Source organism: Talpa occidentalis, unplaced genomic scaffold (assembly GCF_014898055.3).
Source record: "Talpa occidentalis isolate TD23 unplaced genomic scaffold, MPIMG_talOcc4v2.1 talOcc4.3, whole genome shotgun sequence".
Taxonomy (NCBI): domain Eukaryota; kingdom Metazoa; phylum Chordata; class Mammalia; order Eulipotyphla; family Talpidae; genus Talpa; species Talpa occidentalis.
The window spans coordinates 135087106-135108568 of record NW_023603184.1 but is presented as its reverse complement, the minus strand read 5'-3'; the positions used below and the strand labels follow the sequence as shown (position 1 = coordinate 135108568).

Below are 21463 nucleotides of genomic sequence, written 5' to 3'. Positions count from 1 at the left end.
GAGGACCGGTGGGCGGGGCGGGGCGGGGGCCGGGGCGGGGCGGGGCCGGTGGGGCGGGGCGGTGGGGTGGCTCCGCGGCGCGGCGGGGCGGCGGGGGCCGCGGGGGTGCTGGGCGGGCCCTACCGCCCAGTGCGCGTCGGCCCTTAAACCTGCAGCCAGACCCAGTGAACCGATCTGGCCTGAGCTCTGGGCAGTCACAGCTTCCAAGGCGATGAAACCTTTAACCAGCATCAAGAGCTGCTTGGCGGCCGGCCTGCTGCAGGACAAAGTGGCCATCGTCACCGGCGGGGGCACGGGCATCGGCAAGGCCATCGCGACCGAGCTCCTGCACCTGGGTGCGTGCGCAAGCCTCCGGGGCAGAGTCCTCAGAGCCAGGGGTTGGTGGAGACACGGGCTGCCAGAACTCGGGGTCTGGGATGGGGGTCACCAGCAGGGCCTGGAAGAGCGTGGGAGTTGCAAAATCAAGGAGAGGTGGAGGAGGGCGGAATTAAAACCGCGAAGGGGAGAGAAGAGGTTTTTCCCAAAATAAGATAGAGAAGCATTGATGGATGAGCCCCTAGTTGCAAACTAATGGGAAGACACTTCTGGCTGAACTGTGTCCCAGGAGTGGAGTAAAGATGCCCGTAGAAATATGCTATGGAGTTTATTGTGTATTTAGAAAGAATCCATTTTCCATTAGTCTATTTCCATATAGTCAATATATATAGTCTATATATTCCATATAGTCTAATCTGAGAATTGCAAATACGGGAAGACTGGAAAAGGTTGTCACGTATAAAGATTAATTCCATAAAATCTCCTCTCTTTATCTTGGATGAGGGGAGGAGCTTGTAAACACATTAAAGAGCAAAGAGACCACGAAAGGAGGAAAAAGAAGTTCACCTATAGTTTGAAGGCCCAGCGGGGGTGGGGAGGGGCAATGTATACAATAAGAAACAAATTTATTATGTTAGAAGCTCTCACAAATAAATAAAAAAAGATGGACACTGTTAGAAAATGAGGCTAATGAGCTGAACAAGTGTTCCAAGTAGGCAATTGTATGTAAGAAAATAATAATTTTATTGGCACTAAATGCAAGGTGAAATAATACGATGCCATTGTTTTTCTAACAAAATTTCAAACACTGGGGAAAATGAAAATGTTGAGGAGATGAGAAGGCAGGCAAGAATGTAAATTATTTCAAGTTTTCTGGGGAGCAGTTTGGAATAAAAGATCCCATACTCTTAACCGTAATCATGATCTACGATCTCATAATTTATTTCTCAGGAATTTACTGCAAAAAAGACACAGAGACAAATACAGATTTGTATTTATGGATGTAATATTGAGTAGTGAAAAACTGGAAATTGCCTAAATATCCTTTATAACAGAAATAGTTAAATTAATAAACAATGAAATATTATGATCAATTTAAACACCTTGCTACTGAAGACTTGTTGCAAAAAATGCATACTATATGATTGAAAAAGAAGGGTTCTAAACAAAATATAGCATTCCAATTAGATCATTAATTAAAATACATATGCAGAAAAAAGACTGGAAGGAAGTTTATAAAATTTTTAACAGCGTCTATTTTACTGAAAGTAATTTGAATAATGAGGGCTATTATTTAAGATAATAATAAATTAAGATAAAAATGAAAATTGTTTTCATTTTTCATGAACATATAAATTGCCCTTACTTTGTGTTTCTAATGCTTGGAAGATAGTATAAGTAAAAAAACTGAAAAGTTTTGAAAGAGTGTTGAAAAATGAAAATATATCTCTTCAATAAGAAAACAGTGGGTAAATACCATTTCCCAATCCGATCCCAGCCTCATCACCATTATAGCCCTCTTCCACCACCCTACTCTATCCTCTGCTAGAAAAATCCCCAAGAAAACCAGAGTTTTTATGTGAAGGGCATTATTATTTTAACAGCAGGTTTGGCTTTATGAATTTTTACATACTTGAACTTTCTTCCAGTTTAATAATATGCACCAGCCAAATGCTTACTGCCAAATTTATTTTCATCTGGGGAGACTGGAAATGTGAGGACAGTGATCTTGTAATCTTTGGGAAACCATGGATTATATCAGTAAAAACAATGAAACATGACCCTAGAAAAATACTCCATATATATTTTTAAAAAGTGTATGCAATATTGTTTTCATAATATTGTAATATAGTACATAACATTGTGTTTAAAATGCATTTCCTTTGGGGCCTCCCCGGTGGCGCAGCGGTTGAACGCTGGGTTGCGAAGCTGCCCGGGGCCTCTGCGGCGCCGGTTCGATCCCCGGCTGCTCCCCGGCCGTCGGCGAGGGTCCCACATGGTGCGCAGACCTCTCCTGCCGCCCGCTGCTCCCCTCAGCAGTGTACTTCGGTCCTTCTGCCTGCTCTGCTCCCCTCTCTGGCTCTGGTGAATTCTCTCACCCTCCCGTGCTTCTGACTATACCCAGTGCATGTATAAACAAAAAACAAACAAACCAGCAAAACAAATAAATAAAGCATGCCTCTATAAAAAAAAAAATGCATTTCCTTTGGTGAGAGAATATACAACTAATTTCTACTAGGACTTTCTCAGTTTTCTTTTTTTTATGCCAAAATTAATGCCAAATTTTCCTTAAAGTTGTTATAGAAATCCAAGTTGAGCAACTAAAATAAAATGTTGGCCAATTCTGTTTCTAGTGAGAAGGCTACTATTTTTTTGGTGTCAATTACAAGTTGAATTTTGAAGCATGCTTTTAAAAATGATAATTATTGTGTTGTCTTCACATCGAAATGATTTTTGACTGTTCCTTTTTCTGAGAGAACGCTGAAAATGGTAGTTCTCAAGAGCAGAATGCAATGAGCAGTACTGGAACCTTGTCCTTGTGTTTTGACAGAGTCTGTTAGACAGAGGAAGTCCTGATTCCATCAAAGAACACCCAAGACCATTCAAATTGAATTCATCTTACTCTCCTTTCTTTGTCTTCAAGTTAGTCATTCATTCTGTGACTATAGCAGAAGTTAGAAAAAGTGGATCAAATGAAAGTGGGAAAGGCAAGTGGAAATTGTGAGGCAAAACAGCATTTTTCTTGCCCTTGTCACTAGGCTCTTACCAGCACCAGGCCCTTTAAAGCACCCAGAAGGTTCTTTAAACATGGAGTGCTTAATAACATGCAGTTCTTAATAAATGAGTTGATTGTTTAAAGGAATCAGTGCCCATCCAAGCAGGAAAGCAACATACTTGGCTCTGTATACCTCTGATGCTGAAATAATTCTTTATCCACAAGTAACTTCTAGATCTTATACTCACCAATGTATCGAGCTTTCTGAATTTCTCTAGCAATTCATATAAATTACAACAAAAATTTGTCTATCCAAGTCATTTAGCATAAAGATTAGGAGAAAGGTAATAAAGATTATTATAAGGTAATAAAAGAGCATTGTGATATATTCATATAGTCTAGAAATATATAAAAGAAAGAAAATCTTTCCCATTCTGCCCTCTCCTAGATCCCCTCCCTGGAAATTTTCTATGAATCTACCAGCATGCACACATATCCACACTTGTTTTATTTTCTTATTTACAAAACCAGACCAACTGTGTTCTTACTGCTCTACAACTACTCCACTTAAGATGTTTTTCAATGCTAGAACACATAGCAGTATCTTATTCTTTTCAGAGTTACATAATATTTCATTCTATGAATATGTATTGATTTATTTAACTATTCATCTATTGGAAATTTAGGCTTCTAGTGTTTCAGCAACTTTGCAGCATCCTTTGATTTACCTTTGAAACCTAGTTTAAATTTGTATATATGTTCCAGCCTTAGCAGTTAAAGATAAATTAAATTAAAAGCAGTTAAAGAGTCTTTTCATGTTGTATTCCCATCAAACTCAACTTGTGTTAGATAATTCACTGTCCTGAATTCACTGTCCTGAAGCCTTCAGGGTTCAGATAGTAATCAGTGATAACTTAGTAGACTTCTAAATAGATAATTCATCCAGGTAATTCTGTTTTTGTCTTTTTACCTTATGTCATATTAGAGGCCTTAGACAAAGATATGTATTAATCACCTTAGTATTCCTGGGGATGGTTTAATTAATTAATTTATTTTTTATGAGACTTAATTTTTTCATATGGATTTAAGAAGAGTTATAGAGTCTCTGTCCTACTCATCTTGGAAGGACAGAGAAAATTATGCCCAACGTGCAGGCAGAAAGATGTAAGAAATAAGGTGGGTCAGTCAGTGGTGGCAGCTTGCTCAAGGGTGCTTATTTCTTCTCACCTCACTGATCAAATTAGCTAGTCCTAACTCAGTGAAGCCCGGCTAGGCTTGGATTTTGGCTGTATTTCAATTCTCTACTCTCCTGAATGTAGATGACCCTTCTGGAAACTAAAGAAAGGAATAAGGTACCTCCCAGCAGAATAATTTATGCTTTGTTGAAAATTATTCATCAATTTTGATAAATTGAATTCTATTCTCATTCTTATTCTTTTTTTTTTTTTTAAAGATTTATTTATTTATTTATACAAGCACTGGGTACAGTCAGAAGCGCGGGAGGGTGAGAGAATTCACCAGAGCCAGAGCGGGGAGCAGAGCAGGCAGAAGGACCGAAGTACACTGCTGAGGGGAGCAGCGGGCGGCAGGAGAGGTCTGCGCGCCATATGGGACCCTCCTCCAGTGGCCGGGGAGCAGCTGGGGATCGAACTGGCACCACAGAGGCCGCGGGCAGCTTTGCAACCCAGCGCTCAACAGCTGCGCCACAGGGGAGGCCCCTCTTATTCTATTCTTATTCTTTTAAGACAAGTTAGTCTTGTCTTATAAGGAACTCATGATGGATCTTTTCAATATTTACTTTGTAAAGCTCTCAGACTGCCCTTCAGAACTTCCAAACATTTCTAGTTGTAACTGACAGAATTATAACCTAACTTTGAAAAATTGGTTTTTAAAGTGCCTTATTTTAATAGGCAGAAGCTAACTCATCCTATGTAACTAACTAAGGTAGTTCTGACCAAATGGAGAGTCATTTTAATCTTTGCCTTTGTAAACATTAATTCTACCTTGTGTGTATTAAATGTGGAATTTGTGATAGTGTGCCAGTTACAGCCATGACAGTTTTCCTGTCTTCCAGCAGATGGCAGTGACCCAGGAAGACGAAAGTAAACCAGTAATACTGATACAATGCAGGCTTAAGTATTGTGTATGTGAAGACAGGGACATTGGGACCATGTAGAAAGAGCTGCCAATCTTGGTTTGGTCAGAGAGATGGAGAAGTGTTATCAATACATTTATGATTATCAATAGTGTTTAAATCTCCATGTACCTCTGGGAAGCCTGGTGAGCCTCTACCCTGTATCTGTTTTGAGTCACGTGACCACACCCTGCAAGAATGTCTGTTTTCTATACTTGTACTTTAGAAAAAGGAAGCATTCTCTTTAGACTGGGCTACGAAGTAAGACAGCAATGAGTAACCAAGGTTCAGGATTACTCTCTTGTAGTATCATATTTTTGTTGAAGGTAAACAGAGGTGGCAATGTCAGCATTTCCTGGCCAAGCTGCTCCTCTTTTAAATCATTCACATTCAGGTCTCACTCATAGCAGGAATCTAGAAAACCTAAATAAGGGACCAGGAAAAAGAATAACTATAAGAAAGAAAAAATCAAAATCAACAAACAACTGTAAACCAGAGACACACTGTGGGGCGGGGCAGGGAAAGGAGAGATTGGGGTCGAAATAAGAGGAGTGCAATTGTATGGGGAATATAAAAAAAAAAGAAAAAAAGACACAAAAATTTTAGATTTTCCCAAGGATAGTTAAAATAAAAATGTGAAAAAAAGTGATTCACATTCAATTCTGATTTTACTTTCAGAGTTGCCAATTTTCTCTCTTAGTTGGTCATTTTTGTTGATCAGTCAGTCCCTCTTTCACTCATACATTTTGTAAATTTTCATCGGGAGACAGGAGGCAACATAACTACATTCTTTGTTGTTTGTATGTGAACTGAAGGGCAGAGTTTAGTGCCCAGTCTAACATCCATTGAAAGAAGTGACCTGATCTCTCACTAATCCTGATGTGCTTTATTATTCACATGATTTATAGACTGAAGAGCTAGCAGTGGAGTTTGTAATTTATGCAAGTACAGGTAATAGGCAATGATTCCTGGAATTTTAGCCATGCTATTGGGGATGAGTGTAATTTAATTAAATTAAGCTAATAGATATTAGTGTGTATTAAAACTGTGCAAAACCAGGACTGCCAGGACTTCTAATTCACCCTTATTGACCATTATGCTGTTGTTCTCATACATTTTATTCATTCATACATTTATACTCAGATTTTACCGATCCCATAATACAGTGCTAATCATTTTTATTGTAAGCAATCACAACTTTTTAAAGTGATTTGACTAGAAAACAGAGAAGTCTTTGTAGTTGTTCACCTAATTACCATTTCTAGTTTTCTTTCTTCTTTTTCTGTAGATTTAGATTTCCATCTGGTTGTTAATGAAGGACTTTCCTTAATCTAGTTTGTACTACAGGTCTGCTTTAATGAAGTCTTCCAGCTATTGTGTGTGTGTGCGTGTGTGTGCATGTGTGTGCACAAACATGCATGTGTGCTTGTGTGTATAAACAACTATTTATTTTGCTGTCACTTTGGAAAGCTGTTTTTACTGGGTCAAGATTTCTAGATTCATAAATCTCCCACACCAACTCCCCTCCCCAACTCTCAAGACTTTCAAGACAATCCACTGTTTTCTGGCTTACATTGTTTCTGAAAAGCAGTTTTCTGTCTTCTTTGCCTCTTTCCTCTTTTGTTTTATACTTTTTTAAAAAAGATTTATTTATTTATTTATACAAGCACTGGATACAGTCAGAAGCGCAGGAGGGTGAGAAAATTCACCAGAGCCAGAGCGGGGAGCAGAGCAGGCAGAAGGACCGAAGTACACTGCTGAGGGGAGCAGCGGGCAGCAGGAGAGGTCTGTGCGCCATGTGGGACCCTCCTCCAGTGGCCGGGGAGCAGCTGGGGATCGAACCGGCACTGCAAAGGCTGCGGGCAGCTTCGCAACCCAGCGCTCAACCGCTGCTCCACTGGGGAGGCCCTTTTGTTTTATACTTAATGTGTTCCTTTTCTCTAATGTTTAAGATTTTTCTCCTTAGAATATAGGGAAACCAAGCAAAGGATCAAAAAAATCCCCCACAGAACTTGTAGGTAACTATAGATCTGAGGCTTACAACAGGGCAAGGGGAAGGAGAGAGATCAAAACAAGGGTAGGAAGAGCACACAGGACCAAGGTGATAGTTCCCAGGTGATGTGGTGGCAGGATTTTTACGGGGATTACACCTGAGGGGAGAACTCAAATATGTACAAAAATGAAGAACAATGTATGAAAATTAAAAAATAATAATTATAAAAAGATTTTTCTCTTATCACTGGTTTATTATATCACCAGTGTCATCTTTGGATCTGTTTTAATTCACTGAATTTTCTTCTCAATATGTGTTGTGTTTTTCTGCTTCTTTGCATGCTTGATAAGATGCCAGGCATTTGAATTCTACTTTATTGGGGTGCTCGTTGTTTATATGTTTTATATTCTTGTAAATATTTGGAATTTTGTTCTAGGATGCAGTTTAATACTTCAAAAAGGACTCTCTTTATGTTAACTATGGACCTGAACTGTGAACTAACAGAAAATTACTACAGAGACCATACTCTTCTGAGTACTTTATTCAGTGCCGCAGGAAAAATTTTCCTGGTGGGAACACAAACTATCCGCAGTGCTGTGTGAGTGCCAGGCTCTGTTCCCTCTGCTCATTCTGGGTGGTTTGTTCCCCAGTCAAAAATATTTCTTTATTCATAAGCGCTGATCAGTGATGAGCCTAAGACTGGATGGAACTCTCTGCAGATGTGTGGAGTTCTTGCTTTGCCTTCCTCTCTTCTCTCTGTACCCTGTGTAGTCTCGCTGTCTTGCCTCCCCAGAGGCCCAGGTTAGCCTGTTCTGCCTACTTGCCTCTTGGGCTTGAATGATTTCTCCTCCCTGTGCTGCAGGTGGGAAACTCACCATGCAGCAACCCGAACTTACATGGCGCTCGTGTTTTCTGTTTTACCTTCTGAGATCCCTATGCTGTGCTCCCTGGTGGCCCAATGCCTGGAAAACCATGGTTGCATTTATCTTGTCCAGTTTTTTTGTTCTTTGGGCTGGGCCTTGAGGGGTAGATTCAGTTCCTGTTACTCCATGTTGAAGCAGAAGTCTTCACTTATCTTATAGAAACACATGCAATATTTTATGCTATTTTTGGAATTTAGATAACCAATGCAAACATATTTATTTGTTGTCTTTGTTCTTTCCAGGATGTAATGTGGTCATTGCATCCCGTAAAATTGATAGATTAAAATCTACTGTAAATGAACTGAAAGCCAAGCTCTCTCCTAACAAGGCCCAAATCACTCCCATACAATGCAACATCCGTAAGGAAGAAGAGGTAAATATGCATGTAATTATATCACTTATTCATTTTAATTTACATTAGTGGCTCCTAAACATGACTATGCTTTGGTTTTCCTTTAGTAGCTCACTTAGATGAATCTCATTAAAAGTAGAGCCTATGGAGGAGATTCTTTTGCTAATGGTTTATTGAGTGAGTGCCCTCAGGAAAAGAGAGAGGGAAGCAGGATGGGGGAAATAAGCAAGTATATGGTCTTAGCTAGAGACTACCTTTTGTGCCTTTTGACCCTTAAGTTATTTCTTAATGTTAATTTTGGTCTGATTTCATCTCTTTCCATTATTCTGAGTGGTAGCTTATAAATTAATGCAGTGGAGCTTTGTACTGCTTAGGGTGGTCCAGGCCCTTGGATAAACCTTGCCATCAAAATTACAGATTTAGGGGCCTCTCTGGTGGCGCAAGGGGTTAAGCACCACACTATGAAGCTATCCATAGCCTCTGCAGCACAAGTTCCATCCCCCGCCGGCCAGGGAGCTACCCACATGGTGCAGCAGACCTCTCCTGTCTCTCCCGCTGCTCCCCTCAGCAGTGTATTTCAATCAATCTGCCTGTTCTGTTCCCCACTCTGTCTCTGGTGAATCCTTTCACCCCCGCATCTCTGGCCTATACCCCAGCTCTTGTATACATAAATAAATAAATCTTTAAAAAATTACAGATTTAGCTTTAAGATCTGTAGATATTGTGGAACTTAGAGTTACCATTGACTGTGCAAGCTGTTATCTCTTAAAGCAAACAAACCATCATTCCAAAAGGCAAGGAAGGTTATTAACTAGTTTACTTTTAATGCTTTTCTTTAGGTGAATAGTTTGGTCAAATCCACTTTAGATATTTATGGTAAGATCAATTTCTTGGTAAACAATGGAGGAGGCCAGTTCATTAGTCCTGCAGAAGACATCACTGCAAAGGGGTGGCACGCTGTGATTGAAACCAACCTGACGGGCACCTTCTACATGTGCAAAGCAGGCAAGTGTGATTAATAACCAAAAACTCAAAGGGTCTTTATTTAAAGATCATACAGTATACTAAGAAATTGTTAGGGACTCAGACTTCCATGTCATCAACTTTTGCTGTCCAGATTTACTCATGTGCAACATAGGAATGTAAATGGCTACACTTCTGGGTAGTAATATCCAATCTAAAACATGGATATCATTTTATCTTATAAATTTTATTTCATGAGGAAATCATTAAGGAAGATTATTAAGGATCTGTGCAAATTTATAGCTACAAGGTAACTCATCAAATTAAAGAAAATACCCACACTTGCTTTGTTTTTCAGAAATGACTCTAAGGACCTGTTAATTCAATCAAAGTCTGAATTTTTTTCTGACTAAAAACTAGTTAGGACGCATAGTCTTTAGAGTAACAGTTATGTTTTATAAGTGGTAATATGAAACTCCTGAAGTCAGATTACTCACGGGTTTTCTTACAAAATATCCAAGACATTTTTATGATGGAAAGCATAGAATTAGTATAATTCTGACCCTAGGAATCTTCATTCCAACGTGGATTAGGTTTTCTATTCTTAGCACCTGTAAGTCAAGTTTATGTAGACATTCCCAGATTTCATCTTAACCTACCAGTATAGAGCTCTATGTCAGTTATGATGCAGGATTGGCTGCTCCAGGGTAGAGACCCAGAAAAACAGGAGCTTAAATGTGATAGTTTATTTCTCTTTCCATTATTCTGAGTGGTAACTTATAAATTAATACATTGGAACTTTGTACCACTTAGGGTGGTTCAGGTAAGAATTCCAGGTAGCTTAGTCTAGGAATAGTGTGGTAGTTCAGGCATTGGTAGGGATAGTTATATTGTTACTTATATATGAGTGAGTTACTTATTATATGAGTTACTATTATATGAGTTACTATATTATATGAGTTACTTATTATATATGAGGGATAGTTATATTGTTACTTATATATGAGTGAGTTACTTATTATATGAGTTATTATATTATATGAGTTACTTATTATATATAAGGGATAGTTATATTGTTACTTATTATATATGAGTGATATATATAGTAAGTATATATATAATATGGAACACATTTGTTATTCCAAAACACACCACTAGGGACATGAAAAGAGAAGCTACAAGGTTTCTAAATCACAAATTTGATAAAAGGCTTCCATGCAGAGCATAGAGAAAGCTATTATAACTCAACAATGAGAAAAAAATTAAAAATGGATAAATTAAAATTTAAAAAATAAATTAAGCATGCTAGAACAGGGGACAAAGAAGGGCTAGGACACTAATAAGTTTTTCTTGTGTGTATCCTGCAGTTTATAGTTCCTGGATGAAAGAGCATGGAGGGGCTATTGTCAACATCATTGTTCTTACTAAATATGGATTTCCAGGAGCTGCGTAAGCATTTTTGCATTTTTTTCTTCCCTTGCTTTATATTTTGCCCTCCAAATAGGGAACATTCCTTAAACAAGGATGCTAATTCCTCTAAAGAATTGTGGATCTCAATACTTAGCATTCTAAAACATTCCCATTCGTACTTGGGTTACCAGATTTTTACCAAGAAAATAAAACAAACAAGACATCCTGTTAAAATAATTTTCTTGTAAGTATGTTCAAACTATTTCACAGGTCATAATTATGTTAAAAATTATTTGCTGTATATCTGAAATTCAAATTTAGCTGTTTTAATATTTCATTCTGTCTTCCTAATCCAAATGTTGCTAAACTGGTCATGATTCTCTGGAGCATCTTTTTTGTTAAATGTGAAAAATAGGCTAATCTATGTGAATTTAGATGAGAACACTATGGAAATATCTATTCAATATCAAAACCTTTAAATTGTTTAAATTATGATATTGGATGCCTTTGACTCTTATTCTAATTTTGGTAAGTTTTTACATTGGAAGTTGATTGTTTTTAAGAAAGGAAATCAATAAATGAATCTCATGCACAGACTGAGTAGACTCTTTCATAATAGTCTAAAAGGTCATCCAAATAGAACAGGGAGAAAAACTAATGTCAGAAACCTATTTGAAAACAAGTTATGGGCTTCCCCGGTGGCGCAGCAGTTGAGCGCTGGGTTGCGAAGCTGCCCGTGGCCTCTGCAGCGCCGGTTCGATCCCCGGCTGCTCCCCGGCCACCGGAGGAGGGTCCCACATGGCGCGCAGACCTCTCCTGCCGCCCTCTGCTCCCCTCAGCAGTGTACTTCTGTCCTTCTGCCTGCTCTGCTCCCCGCTCTGGCTCTGGTGAATTCTCTCACCCTCCTGCACTTCTGACTGTACCCAGTGCTTGTATAAATAAATAAAATAAATAAATAAAAATAAATCTTTAAAAAAAACAAGTTAAAAAATCTGGTTTAACAAGATTTTGCTGATTTCCTTAGCATCTTTTAAGTTCCACTTCCTTCCATTTTTTAAATTAAGTTGAAAACACTTTCCAACATAGGACTTTATTTTTACATATGGGCCTATCTTAGTGTGATATAAATAATATGTTAATTCTTATCTCTCTATCAAACTCAAACTGTATAAGGTAGATTCACATCCTGAATGCCCTCTCATGCCAGAAATAACCTGTTAATTAATGAAGACAGTGATCTTAGTTCCAATTATTTTAATGTTTTAAATCTGACGCTACTTCCAGCTTGCTATATGAATTTCATATCCCTTGTTATCTAAAGTTGATTTAAGGGCCTCCCCGGTAGCACAGCGGATTGAGTGTAGTGCTGTGAAGCTGACCGCAGCCTCTGCAGCACCAGTTCAATTCCCAGCCGGCCAGGGAGAATCCCACATGGCGAGACAGACCTCTCCTGTCTCGCCCACTGCTCCCCTCGGCAGTGCTTTCGTTTTGTCTGCCTGTTCTGCTCTCTGCTCTGTCTCTGGTGAATCCTTGCACCCTCCTGCGACTCTGGCCTATACCCCAGCTCTTGTATAAATAAAAAAAAATAAGTCTTTAAAAAAAAAGATTTAACCCTCAAAATTACCAATTTGTTTTCCTGCATAATAACAAATTCCTCAAAATAGTCCTCTGACGCTGATGGTGTGTGGGGGATCTGTATGTGGGTTGACACAATGTGAGGTTTGTTTGACAATAGATAGGTGTGGTTTGGCTCTAGTATCAAAAGACCCAGTTCTTTGCCCTGAGACTCAGAAAAGACTTACTCAGAACAAGAATGTTCCTGTGGGACAGACCAATGGCCTCCTTGTCAGCTTTGTTAATGAGAAAATTAGTCAACAGAAGCAGGTTGTAACATTTATATTTTGTCTTTGAAAGGCATAGCGGAGCTGCCAGAGAAGGTGTGTACAACCTCACCAAAACCTTAGCTTTGGAATGGGCCAGCAGCGGAGTGAGGATCAACTGTGTCGCCCCTGTAAGTGCTCACCTGTATGAAAGCTGTTACAAACTGCTCTTCTGATCCTGTCTGTGTGGTCAATGAGGTGCTTGTTCCTATGCCCTACACTGGAGAAGATAACAGATAAAGCCAAAGAGTCTAATTTCCATTACAGAACTCATTGATTTACAACCAGATTGTTACATCAAGCCAATGATTCTCAGTCTTGGGTGTTTGTTAGAATTAAGGCTGACCTTTCTCTAAACTATGGAATCTTGGCATCAGTAATTTTAAAAGCCACCAAGAAAATTCAAATGCATGATGAAGGTTGACAGCTGCTGCCACGGACCAGCCCAGTGGCGGCGGGAGATCGAGACAGTCTCAGGGATTGAGAACGAGCAAAAGGTGGTCGAAGGAATTAGGGCAAGGGACAAGAATGACACACAGACACACTCAAGGGAGAGTGAAAATCTGAGTGCAATGTATTAAAATCAACCTTCTCTTTTTATACATTTCTGTGACAATTACCTAAGATTATTTTTCACAGTTTGTGGTAAATCATACATCAGATATGCAGTGAAACATAGCAAGAATTATTACATATTGTTTTTCACCTAAATTCCATTTAAGTACAATTATCGATGAATCAAGCACTTACTGTAATTTACTCAGAGGAGGTCTTTGTTATCCTAACCTTAACTTAAATATTACCTACATGATTTTTATTATGATCATGTTTCATATATTTATCATAACATTAGTTTTTAATTACCACATATTATTATTTGTTATTAGCATTTACTATAAAATCACAATGATTACTTTTTCTCAGTCATATATTTAAGCATGTTCTAAAAGCAGCTAAACCAGTTTAAAGCACACAGCTGGGCAGTGCAGCACAGGGCTATTGAATTGTAAATTAAAGATTAACGGTGTGTGTCTCCGTGTTTTCAGGCAGTGTTTGTTGGTTGCTTATGGCGCCGATGCACAGCAATCCTTTCCTATAACATCAGAGGGGGTCTTTTCTGCTTAACATGAACGCCAAAGTTTATTATGCTGAATCCCTCGGGGACTGCGCCTGTCTTAGGTCGTCAGGAGTCGCAGACATGCAGCTAGCCAGTGCCTTCTTTAGTCTGCCCCCGATCTTACCCATCATTGACTGTCCAGTCCAGCGCACAGGGGAAGGGGGTCTTACGTACTCTATTTGTGAGCATCCACAGTACAGCCACTCTTTATTTCATCCAATTACTGGCGATCAATGGTGGCAACAGTGGTATTGCCAGCCATGGAGGCAGGAGCCGCCACAAGCTGCCACTTTAAAGAATGAATTTTTCCAGATTTTTTGGTCATTTCTTGTTCTATCTTGAATCCTTTATTAGGACAGTGAGGAACCTAAAGTCAAACTTCTAGGGAGGAACTCCCAGTTACAGATCAACAAGAAGTCGAGAGAAAATTTCTCTGAGACATACGTAAATGATAGTGAAAAGAAAATCCCACCATGTTCAACATCACACACTGCTATTTCTGAGAACTGAAATGTGTACGCTTCCTGGCCATATACTCACAAGCGATTACGTGAAATATCTCATCCTGCAAAACCCAGCTCAAATCTGGTGTTTCTGTGGTGTTTCCTGGTCATTGCTAAGATAGTAATCATTATCTAAACTCTGTGTCAGTGGGTATTATCTGTAGCTCCATCTACATAATGTCCTTCGCTATTGTTATGCCTGCTATTCAGTGGGAGCTAAATCAACTAACTTGTTGAAATGAGTAGTGAGATCTCTTGTCCAACAAATTAGCAATTTTCTTGCCGGGAACTTCATATCCCTTCAGTCCTTTCCAGCTGACCTCAGCTAACCCGTGTTACATTCAGACATTTATAGAATACACTAAATATAGTTTCATTCTTAATTTGACACCATGGAATACTGATCTCCAAGTGCAGTCCTTGAAAACCTTTAATGACATGTTAATGTTATAAGCACAATGCTAAAGTTATGTTTGTTCTCCAAAAACCTTTCTGGTTCAGTGTCTAAACTTTAACACATCTTCTAATTAAAAGCTCACAAATCATTTTATTGGGAAACAGTGCATGCTTCCTGTAGAACATGGGGGAATTAGTGCTATTAAGTCTCCTCTTGTCTCTCTACTCTTCCCCATCAGCTCGCTTGTAGTTAGGAGCCAATAGCAAATAGCTTTGTCCCATGTTCATGGTCTTCTGAGTCATTTTCCTGGCTAAAAGCTAAAGTGAGATAAATAAGTGAATTCTTAATTATTTTTTAAAAAGTTTCCATTGGATTCAACTGTTTTATTTATGTTTGTGCTTTAGGTGAAAAGGCACAAAACCACTGCACTTTCTAAGTCTCACTTCATAATTTCTTGGTATTGGTTGATAGACTGCCTTGATGTGTTTACAATTAAAATTTAATTTCATACACTTAATTTTGTTCCTGTTTTGTCTTTAAACACAGGGAGTCATTTATTCCCACACTGCTTTTGACAACTATGGTCATTTGGCAAAGGATATATTTGAAGCACATTTTCAGAGAATCCCAGCTAAACGGCTTGGCATTCCTGAGGAGGTAATGTATATTTCTAAGTGGGATTAGAATTCCTTTGTTTCATAATTTTGAAATTTGTAGCCCTAGGTGTCCATTTTAGGTAGGCTTGTTAACAGATGGAAGTGATTGCTCCTAAGCCTACTAACCCATTTCACCTTCTCTTTCTAGCTCTTGAGATTGTCCAGTTGTGCTTTTACTACCTGTAGTGGTATTTATTCAGGAGAGAATGTAATGTGAATTAAGAACGGCATGCTTTATTACTTCATTGTACTTTTCACCTATGTTATTTTGTCACATAGCAAATGTCAGTACATAGGACCCTAAGCAAGTCAAATAATCATAACTATGTGAACTACCATATGAAGTCTCTATGCAGTGTCAGACTTAAGTATCAGTCACTTTCTTAAATACTAGCGATAGCATACTAGCATATGTGGATTAGCTCCCTGATGGGGATCAAACTCAGGTGGTAGCGGTCATAATGCTGATATTAACCCCTAGGCCACCAGGTAGGCCCTTGAGACAGTCATTCTGCTTTGTGCTGCAGACATACAGATCATCAGTGTGATGCTATAATCATACATGATCTAAAAGACATGTGTTCAATGGTTATGATTAATATGATTAATGATTTTCAGTACTTCACCATGGACATTCTAAAGTGAAACAGGTCCTTTCCCCCCACTCCCCAATGAGTACTTATAGGTGAACAATACAAAGACCACTTGTATGATGGACCCCTAGTTCAGGTTGATGGTCTTCCTTGTGCTGAAGTTTCAGCAGTTTCCCCACCACTGCTTTGGTACCACTAGTGCAAATGTCAGCACAGTGAAAAAGATAACATGTACCTCATATAATTATGAAATAGTTTTGACCTTGACAATCCCCTGAATAGGTAGGATCAGGGGTATTACACTTTAACTAATAAAAGTGATGCCTTCAAAAAGTTTGATTGTGAAGGGAAAGAGAAATGATGGCAACTGTGGTGAGAAGCAGAAAAAGAACAGTTTTTGCCACTATCTGATAGAGTACCTAAGAGAAAAGAATATCAGATTTCCAGGATACTCCAGTTTCCCTGGGTAAATACAACAGTGTCCCTTTTGGGGCAGAACTTTTGCACCTGAACTGCTTCTCAGTGAGTTTCCATGACAGTCTCTGGGAAAATGACAAGGGCACCAGAACATAGTTGTATTAATAGTATTACAAGGACTGTTTCAAGCTCCCAGGGTGTTTCAATAGTCCTGTGACAAGGAAGCAGAACTTGGCAGAATCTCCAACTGGCTTGTGAGATAGTTTACCTTTGTTTCACAAATCAAGAAATTAGAGGTACTGGGATTTGAACCCAAGTCTACTTATTTAAGATCTCTCTGATCTTTAATAAACAGAACTCATAGTAGCAAATAATTGAGCTAAAAGAGCTGTTACTAGAGAGATAAAGTGGATACAAGTTTCTAGTCTCTAGTAGTGTTTAATCATTGTTAAAAGTCATGACTTAGTACCTCGAGTCCATCTGACAAATGGAGTCCATTAAAATGAAAGTCAATGCCGAATCAGTACAGTGTTGTAAACTAATATTACCTGAATAAAATGCATAAATAAATCAAAATGAAAGTCAAGAAGGATCTATCTGAAGATGTTACAATAGTGCCTAGTTAGTTTCATAATTACACTTAATTTTTTAGTTCACTTTACCTCTATGTTGAAACCCAGAAGAAAACAAGACATCATGAATATTGTATGTTCAGCAGATAGTTTCAGTGTAATTCAGTATTATTTACTGGTGCCTAGTCTATGGGCAAAACACTGTAACAGGAGCTGCGTGATACAAAAATCCCCTCATTTTGGGGGAGGAGAGGCATAGAGTCCTTCTTTTCTAGAAACCTTTAAGTGCTTATTTTATATTAAAGACTGTCACAGTGACACTGAAATACTGACTGCTCCTGTGTCAAATCAATTGTCATTCTAGTTTCCAAATCAATTGTCATTCAGTCCATGGTCCTGTAGGCACAAAGTCCAGAAAGTATGAAACAATATTTTTCTATTTCTCTGCTTTCTTTCTTTTTTTATTTTATATATATATATAATAGGACCATATATATACACACATATACATACATACATTCATTCATACATATATACATACATACATACACATACATATATACATATATACATATATATACGTATATATATACGTATGTGTGTATATATATATATATATATACACATACATATAAAACACATCATTCTTCCTTTTTGTGCAATGTATGCTTTCTCCTCTTAGGTGTAGTCCCCATAAAATTCCCACCACCAATTTACCATCACCAGCACCATAGTTCCTTGTGCTCTTCCTTGCCCTGATATGAAACAAAATTTTCAAAGCCACATTTATTGCTGTTCAGGCAATAGTGTCTTTGAGCAAAGCAGACACCTGATCTTTTTCTGGGGGTGGGGTTGGAGGGTGGGTGGTTTAAGAATCTGCCTATTGTAAATGTCATGGTTACTTTGGTAAGAGGGTTGTTATTTGATTTGTACCCAGAAAGGAGCTTAGTGGAGTGAGTCTTTCTAGCTGGCTGGTTTTCAGGATCAAGGAGTGCTCCTTGATGGGTTTGCTAACAAAACATATTCAAAGGCAAGTTGTCATTGATAGACAGAGTCAGTATCTTCTGTAGTAACAGGTGACTCAGTTCTTCCCCAGGGATATGAGAACTTATATTAATTCAATAGAAATAAATGTCATTTCACTTTCCCAGTAGTCACATTGAGAAAAGTAACAAGATATGAAATTAGTCTTAATAATGTATCTTATTGAAACCAACCTATCCAAAACATTATGATTTCAACATGTGATCAATGTATAAAAATGTTTAGTGAAACATTTTACATTCTTCTTCCTGAACCAAGTCTTCAGAACCTGGTGTGTGTCTTACACCTGCAGCACATCTCTGTTCGGACTAGCCATGTGGAAAATGTCTTAGTGGTGTCATGACTAGTGGCTTCCACTTAAGACAGAGCAAACCTACACCAGCTGCTGGGAGCACAGGATGGAGAGAAGGCTGTGCCTGCCTTCCTGGGTGCCCGTGTCTCAAAGAGGCATAGTCATAACCACATAAGCAGGCCTGGCTGCGGTTCAGGACCAGGATGGGGTGGAAACACACCAGGCATGGACACAAAGTGTAAGGATCTGTCACTGTGAAAGTCGTGCAAGTGCAGGGTCTGCTCAGAGAGTCTCATTACCTCAGCACATCATTAATCTTGTTCTAGTCCCAGCGCTGCTTGGGAGCTTGATAAATGCAGAATCTGGCCACGTAACCCCAGAGATTACAAATCAAAGGATCTCAAGTGAGCTCTAGGAATCCGGAGTTCAGGAGGCCTTTGTAGGGATTGTAATGCAGATGTTTACAGTCACCCTTTAAGAAGCCAACAGTTCCATCTGGGAGTCCCCTTATGTCCACTGAGGTCATTTCTCTCTCTGTGTGTCTTTCTGGTGCTGGGAATAGATGTTGGGAATTCATCAGTTACTTATCAGTGGGATTCTGAAGTCCCTCCTGTTGAAAGTGCTCTGAGTTGCTGACTTTCTGCCCACAGGACCATGCACTGAGCAAACTGGAACGCCAGTTCATGTTATATAAACATAATGACTATTGTAGGGGCAAGAACATCAAGGCAGGTGGTGGTGGTGGAAAATCCAGTTGTGGTAGGCAATGGGAGGCATGTTTGAAATGGGAACAAGCAAGGCTTGAGCACTGTGTTCTCGTTGGCCGCCTCATGCATGTGCCTTACTTACCACTGTCTGGGGTGCCTCATCTCTTGCACTCTAGTCATTTACCTGATTTCGATGATGCTCCAATAGAAAAAGGCCATGGCCTAGGTCCCCTCAGGTCATGGTGACTCCCACTGGGGACTCCTGTTATGGTCCAGGCTGGGAAGCAGTCAGGTGGAGAGTGTCCTGCTTTCCTGAGACACGTGTGTGTTTCTGTTTCCAGATCTCCCCCTTGGTTTGCTTCCTGCTGTCTCCTGCAGCGTCCTTTATCACCGGGCAGCTGGTGGATGTGGATGGAGGCCAGTCTCTATATACTCATGCATGTAATATACCAGGTGAGCCATCAAGAGATGAGTAGTCACTCATTTTATGCCTTTTCCTGTTCAAGTGTTCAAAATTTCCTGAGTGATTGTTTAAGAGATAAGGGCTTTCTCTTAGAGAACATCAAAATGTGCAGGATGGTTATATTGGTGATACAGTTTTTAAAGGAAAACCTAGTCACAGAAAACATCTCTGTTATAGAGCTTAGCTTTATAAATTAAAAAAGTTTTTTGTGTGTGCATCAGTTTGTGAAACTTGAACCTTGAAAACTAGTTTACGTATATGTAAGGAGAAGGCTGAAAAGGGACAAGAAGTTGCCATATGTTTAATATTTAATTCTTCCTTGTTTCTCCAATAAGTGGCTTATATGTCTGAGCAGAAGAATCAGATCTATTAAGGTGGGGAAGGATGCTAAGGTGCTATTTTATTCTATATTGGAGATATATATTGAATGATATCATATGAAACTGCTGGATTCAATTATTTTTGAGGTGCAAAACAGTAGTTTTATAAGTCTTAATCAGATATTAGACAGAAGTGTGTTTGTGAGTGTGTGCGTGCGTGCATGTGTGCGCACGTGTGTGTGTGTCTCATGGCTAGACCATGGAGCTTTAGAGTTGAAAAGGTCCTTAGAAATAACCAATATCCTATTTTTACAGTATCCTGTTTTTACACATGACAAAACAAACCACAGTTAAAAGACATGTCCACGCTGAAAATACCAAATCGCTCCCAAACTGTAGAAAAGGATATAATATTCAAATGCATTTGACCTGTTGCCAAAGATAGTTGACTAAGTGGGTACTAGCAACTTAAAATGTGGTTGCTGCAATACATATGTATTTAAATTTCATATCAGGGACCCAGGTTTAACCAGCTTTTTCATGTGCTAGTAGTCTGATCAAGGCCAAAGACATTTGCATTCATCAGTAATTTGTATGGAACTTTCATATTATTTATTATTAACCCTGTTGAAAGTGCTCAGGGTTGCTGACTTTCTGCCCACAGGACCATGCACTGAGCTAACTGTGAGAGGATGTGTTTAAGATACTGTGGTTTTAAGTGTTTTGGTTGGGAACACAGAAATGCCTACATGGTCTTGCAATATTAATTTCTGATAGTATTGAAAGCAGTCTTTGGTTCCAAGCATTTCTCTTTTCTTGCTGAGAAAAGGAATGAACCAGGTAAAATAACAAGAAGTTTTTGTGGAAACTCAAAGGATAACTACTGAGTTTAGTAATTTGCAAGTGATGTTTGGTTTTCTACTTTTTTAACAGATCATGACAACTGGCCTGATGCGATGGGGGACCTTTCTGTTGTCAAAAGAATGAAAGAGTCCTATAAGCAGAGATCCAAACTCTAAGCCAAGGAGACGAAGAGGTTTCATCCCCAAATGCTTTCACATCTTGAGAAAGCATTTCTATTCTTTATAAGAGCTTATAGGTTGTATGGAAAAATCACTTTCTTCTTGTTAAATGTTGTCAATGATATCTATGCAAAAACTATTCCTGAAATAAAGCCCCAACCAGTGCCTTTTTGCTTGGGATTAAAAAAAAATTAGCAATGGAAATTAACATACTTTATCATGATACTTTTTATTTCCAAAAAAGTTATTTGAAAAATGAAATCATTTTAGGTTAATAGTAGAGTTACAACTGAATTTTTACAATGATTTATTCAATGATGGCAAAAACTCTTGGATCAGTAATGCTTTGTGGTAATTATCAATGTATAGTTTGTTTTATTAATGAAGACAAATTTGTATAAACCCACTTAATTCAAAGGAAAATAAAGTCACATGTAGTATTTTATTTGACTTGACTTGTGCCTTGATTTCCTTTCCAGAGTATTCCTTTTTCTCCATGTTTCTATTTGTAATGCAAAATAATTTTTAAATTAAATTTTATGAAAATGTCTTAGAGTTCAGTATTCTGCCATCATTGGCTCCTCTGTCAGTTATCCTGATTTCTGAAATGTCATTTGCAGATTATAAATGTTCACGTTTTTGTCGTAATCAAGCCAACCTTTTTCAATTGACTT

At 38.7% G+C, this 21463-nt stretch overlaps 1 protein-coding gene across 1 annotated transcript; it reads left to right on the top strand.

The window, feature by feature from the left end:
- Positions 1-104: 104 nt before the first annotated feature.
- Positions 105-21221, top strand: PECR (peroxisomal trans-2-enoyl-CoA reductase). The gene is made up of 8 exons (XM_037524003.2): positions 105-335; positions 8324-8454; positions 9273-9438; positions 10764-10845; positions 12721-12817; positions 15250-15360; positions 19326-19437; positions 20701-21221. The coding sequence occupies exons 1-8, from the start codon at positions 212-214 to the stop codon at positions 20784-20786; spliced, it is 909 nt and encodes a 302-aa protein (XP_037379900.1). The 5' UTR covers positions 105-211; the 3' UTR covers positions 20787-21221.
- Positions 21222-21463: the final 242 nt, after the last annotated feature.